Below are 5,495 nucleotides of genomic sequence, written 5' to 3'. Positions count from 1 at the left end.
TAGAATTCCATTTGATGGGCTTATTTCACTATCAGGAAAAGTGAATTTTGGAAACAGTACCCATTTATTTATTTAAACAAATGAAGAACAATTCAGATATGGAAATTCCAATGGTGAAAGTTGTTTCAAAATTAAACCTGGAAAAGACCCCACTCCCATTCATAATAAATGTGGTAAATAAGGCTTCACTATTATTTTTAAATTCATTAAAATTTTTACTTGTGTCGAATGCAAAAACTTTGAAAAAGTAAAAATACATGTTTTATTTTGTGTTGAAAAAACATTGGGGAAAGAATTCAGTGAACATTGGAATTAGACACTGAGGGAAAATGGGTGTAACTTTTTTTATTTTTTAAGTTAGGCGATTTTCGTTTTCGATAATGTGTTCTATATGTCCCGGTCATGCGATTCCCCCTAAAAATTTTTTTTTAGATTTAGCCCCACCACCACACACACACACCCACGGGGGGGGGGGGCGATTTTCATTGTGTTCTACATGTCCAGGTCGTACGAGTAGCCTTCTCGCAACTTAGATGTGAAAATGAACGGCTTCAATTTATATTGAAACAGAAAAAGGATCACATGTGGAGTCCCCACCACGAAACTTGATATGCTAGAAATAACAGCTAAACGCGGACAATCCAAATCTTGCATTTACTCAGAATTTCACAGAATTTTGTTGATCCCGTTAGTGGGGTATGTACGAATAGCGTAGAGGCATTTTGGTTACAAATAAAACGTAGGCTGAAATATAAAAGTGGATCATGCGGTAACATGAAATGGTCACATATTGATGAGGCAATGTACCGCGATTATTACGATATGAAGTGTGAGAATTCGTGGGAGAACTTTCAAACATTTATTAAGCACATAGCCGAAATATATCCACAGTGATTTCAGAAAGGTAAAGGTTACAGTTTTTTTTTTCTTTTTTTTTTTTTGCTTTCGAATTTGCTTTCTATCTTTTTTTTTTATTTTGTATTTTTCGTTTTCGAATATATGTTCTCTAGTAAAAAGCATGAAACTCGCAGTTCAACTTTCTGAGTAAATGCAAGATTTGGATTGTCCGCGTTTAGCTGTTATTTCTAGCATATCAAGTTTCGTGGTGGGGACTCCACATGTGATCCTTTTTCTGTTTCAATATAAATTGAAGCCGTTCATTTTCACATCTAAGTTGCGAGAAGGCTACTCATACGACCTGGACATGTAGAACACAATGTCAAAAATGAAAATCGCCCCCACCCCACCCCGTGGGTGGGTGCGGGGGTATGTGGGGGTGGGGGGGATTGGGTTATTGATCTAAAAAATTTTTTTAGGGGGAATCGCATGACCGGGACATATAGAACACATTATCGAAAACGAAAATCGCCTAACTTAAAAAATAAAAAAGTTACAGCCATTTTCCCTCAGTGTCTAATTCCAATGTCCACCAAGAATTCTAATGGTGATTGAGGGCAGGGGTTGAGCGACATTCCAAAATCATGGATTTCAATTTTCTCTTTTTTTTTTTAAAAAAAAAGGCTTTCCCTCGTCGTTTTCAAGTGCACTATGTGAGAAAAAAAAATGTCATGAGGACCCCGGAAAAAATCATAGATTTTTCAAATTTCTTTTCTTTTTTTCTTTTGGTTCATAAAAGACCTCCCCCATCATTTCACGCTGACAAGAAAAAGACTCTCAACCATTTTTTTGGTATAAGTTAAACATGAACTCTACTATAATGTTAAATAGTGTTTATATATAACTTTACATGAAAACAAATATCAATATACCTGCATGCATTGCAGTTTTCACTTATAAAGACATTACAACACAATTACATAAACAAAATATATTCATTTTAATACGATAAACAAGAACAATACCTACATAAATAAGATCATATAGAAAAATCATTCCCACATTATATTCCCAAATCCACACACAAAGTCTATCTCTTGACTCACTTTTATACTCACATGTCCCTCACATCTACAAGCGTTTTAGTGTTACTTCATCCGCAACACACACACACACACATCTCATGTGTGTACCTCTACATTACATCATCAGGCATAAAATAAAGCTCGTTTATCCTACCACAGTTTGAACTTTCGGTAATTGTCTCTTCTTCTGGATGTTTACAAATTCTAGACTGATAGTGCGCACAACTTGTGGATTCTTGGTCTTTGTACAAGTCAGACATGTCCTGGGCCACTTCTCTAGAGTAGCAGGAATAGTAACCAGGCATGATTCTTTGAAGATATACTGGTAAATGATTACATATATACTCCTGCCATTGTTGTTGAAAGTAGCGGTCCAGAAATCCATAGAAGAATGGGTTAAAGAGAGCATTGCTGATTAGAAGTGATCGAGTAATAACTTCTAAAAGTAATGGTGGACACCAAGGGTTCCATACGCGGAGTCCCCAAAGGAATTGTTGGAGAAAGTAAGGAAAGAAGCATATGACATAGCAAAGAACTAACAGCGAAAGTATTCTAGCAGTTTTCAGATAACGAAGACTCATCATTAGGCTGCGTGTATTGCGGTCCTTTTGGAACAATGATAGGCTCGAGCGCTTAAACGATGATACAAATCTTTTCTCGCGTTTCCATGCGAATTTCATGATTGAAAAGTAATGCTGCACAATGATGACAGTTGGGAGAAGGAAGCCAATGTTAAAGTAGAGTGCTGCAGAGAGGACGAACACATAACGTCGGTCTGTCACTTGTAACATCGGGTGGCCAGCAATGCATGTAATGTGCGAAGAACTGAAAGTGATGATAAATGATACAAAACCGACGAGTGAAGATACAGCCCACACGAAACCAATTGCCATTTTGCAACGCATTGGAGTCATCGTTTCACGATAGGTGTGGTATTTGACAATGAGACGGTATCGATCTAGGCTTATGACGGCTATACTCCAGACTGATGTTGCTGTGAATAGTGATGTAGACAAGAAGAGAATACCACATAATCCAATATCAGTATGTGGTGTCAGGAGACGCCAGATGTGAAATAATGTTAAGAAAAAGACTCCACAGAAATCTGTCAGTGCCAAATTAATAATGAAGAAATGACTAGGTTGAAGATTACTTTTGTTCATAAATATTGCCACAGCCAAGATGGTACCATTGGTTAGCATGGTAAATAGACCTAAGATAAGGTGCCATGAAACAGCAACATATATGCCAATGCGTGGCATTGACATAGGATCTTTAGTGCAGTTAGATGGAATAAACTCCACTGATGCATCATAAATAGTTCCATTGGTCGCTCTAAAATGATGCATGATGTTTCTTTGAAATCTTGACAGCTTTTTAATATGGAGCCTTTCTGAGATGTCATGAATTATCTTATTGATTTAGAAACAAAAGCGTAAGAAAAAAAAGTAACTAACAAAATAAACCAAAAGTGATGGAAAACAGTCCAGTGGGGATAGAAGTTCATATTATAGCAAATTTGATGCATTGGAAGAAATTAAAGTTGCTATGTTTTCGTCGACGATAACAACTGTAAGTATTCCAGACATGATGTAAAATTGTTTGGTGATGGTTGTTGTTATAATGTTCCTGATAACTTATTTTTTACGGCTGTGCAAATGACACCCGGCTAAACAACGACTAATTCTCAACTGAACATGAAAAATGGATTATCTGCAAAACGTGTGGTTGTGGTACATGTGATCAATGTCAGTATCTAGATTAAATCACTAAACAGATTATACACATACACACACAAGCACGCACGCACACACACACACACACACACACACACACAAACATGCTGTTTATTTATCATAATTCAATATAATCTATTCTGGAAATGATTGCCAAAAAGCTAGTGAGAAATAATATTGCAGATTATCGTGAAAGCAGCAAGATTAAGGTGACTAAATTATTTCAGAGCTAAAGTAGAATGATAGGTCATTTAGATTTAAGCTTAATAATGATATTGATAATAATAATTGTTGTTGTTAATGTTGTTGCTGTTGTTTACATCACTAATTCAAAACTTCCGGTTCATTTCCAAGATAATAATAATAATAATGATAATAATAATAATAATAATAATAATAATAATAATAATAATAATAATAATAATAATAATAATAATAATAATCTTTCTCGTCACCTCCTAAATTAGCTAGACCAGACTTACTGAATTAAATTTTATTTCGTCACATTCTTTCAATTAGAAGTTAAAAGAAAAAAAAATGATAATACAGAACAACAACAATAATAATTTGATGGAAAAAAAAAAATTTAAACCAAGCTCAAGTCATCATTGATAGGGGCCATGCTGAATCACTTCGTTCCGACACATGTTCAGAGACAACAACGAACTAGAAACAAAGAGCAAAATGAATAAACATTCCCTGGAAAATATAGCTGAGAATTCAAACGAAGAAAATGCTGGTAACTGGTTCTTGTTACATTATTTTGGTAAGTAGACTACACACCTTCCTCTGGTACTACTTAAATACAGAGGTACCTTAATGGTACTACTTAAATACGAAGGTCCTGACGCATCTATGTAACTCTAACCCTAAAACTAACTAAAGACATATCGTTATGTAGATGCATCGGGACCTCTGTTTTTAAGAGGGATTTAAATTGTCAGGTTACTTTCAACTTATTTTTCTCACTCTTCAAACTATGGAACTTTCTATATATCTTACATTGAACTGTTCTATAATTCTATTTGAATATTTCAAAATACACAATGAATGAATAAAGGGCCATACATGTGTGTGTGTGTATATATATACATGTGTATGTAAACATACATATACTCTTTTACTCTTTTACTTGTTTCAGTCATTTGACTGCGGCCATGCTGGAGCACCGCCTTTTAGTCGAGGAAATCGACCCCAGGATTTATTCTTTGTAAGCCTAGTACTTATTCTATCGGTCTCTTTTTACCGAACCGCTAAGTTACGGGGACGTAAACACAACAGCATCGGTTGTCAAGCGATGGTGGGGGGACAAACACAGACACACAAACACACATACATATATATATATATATATATATATACATATATACGACGGGCTTCTTTCAGTTTCCGTCTACCAAATCCACTCACAAGGCTTTGGTCGGCCCGAGGCTATAAGTAGAAGACACTTGCCCAAGGTGTCACACAGTGGGACTGAACCCGGAACCATGTGGTTGGTAAGCAAGCTACTTACCACACAGCCACTCCTGCGCCTGGTGAAAAATCAACGTACTCCAGGGGAATTCAAAGGTGAAATATAATCCTAGGGTAAAGGTGATCCACAAATTAAGTACTCCAAATCATCGCCGAAAGGACATGGAAGGGCTACGTAAACATGCGATAATATGCAAATAAGTAACAAACGGCAACTTCAAGAACAAAAACAACAAAAGGCAAATGGACATACACAGTGAATATATTAGTTTAAGGCACAGTAAAAGTTCAGATGGACAAGTAAAAATAAAAACATGATTCTGAAGTATAGCTCTTTGTCTGATAATGGAAGAACGTCAAGTGA

General features: G+C 35.8%; 1 protein-coding gene across 1 annotated transcript; it reads right to left on the bottom strand.

Annotated features, from left to right (window-relative positions):
- Window positions 1–1,603: 1,603 nt before the first annotated feature.
- Window positions 1,604–3,636, bottom strand: LOC106874438 (histamine H2 receptor). Its single transcript, XM_014922171.3, has one exon. It carries the CDS (start codon window positions 3,269–3,271, stop codon window positions 2,033–2,035), a length of 1,239 nt encoding a protein of 412 aa, XP_014777657.1. The 5' UTR covers window positions 3,272–3,636; the 3' UTR covers window positions 1,604–2,032.
- Between the last annotated feature and the right edge of the window lie 1,859 nt (window positions 3,637–5,495).

Source organism: Octopus bimaculoides, chromosome 11 (assembly GCF_046866305.1).
Source record: "Octopus bimaculoides isolate indiv1 chromosome 11, ASM4686630v1, whole genome shotgun sequence".
NCBI lineage: Eukaryota > Metazoa > Mollusca > Cephalopoda > Octopoda > Octopodidae > Octopus > Octopus bimaculoides.
The sequence above is the reverse complement of the archived record's forward strand: the minus strand, read 5'-3'. Positions and strand labels throughout refer to the sequence as shown.

Bases quoted from the DNA above. Each gene is read 5' to 3' on its own strand.
- LOC106874438 (XM_014922171.3), bottom strand. From the start codon at position 3,271: ATGCATCATTTTAGAGCGACCAATGGAACTATTTATGATGCATCAGTG.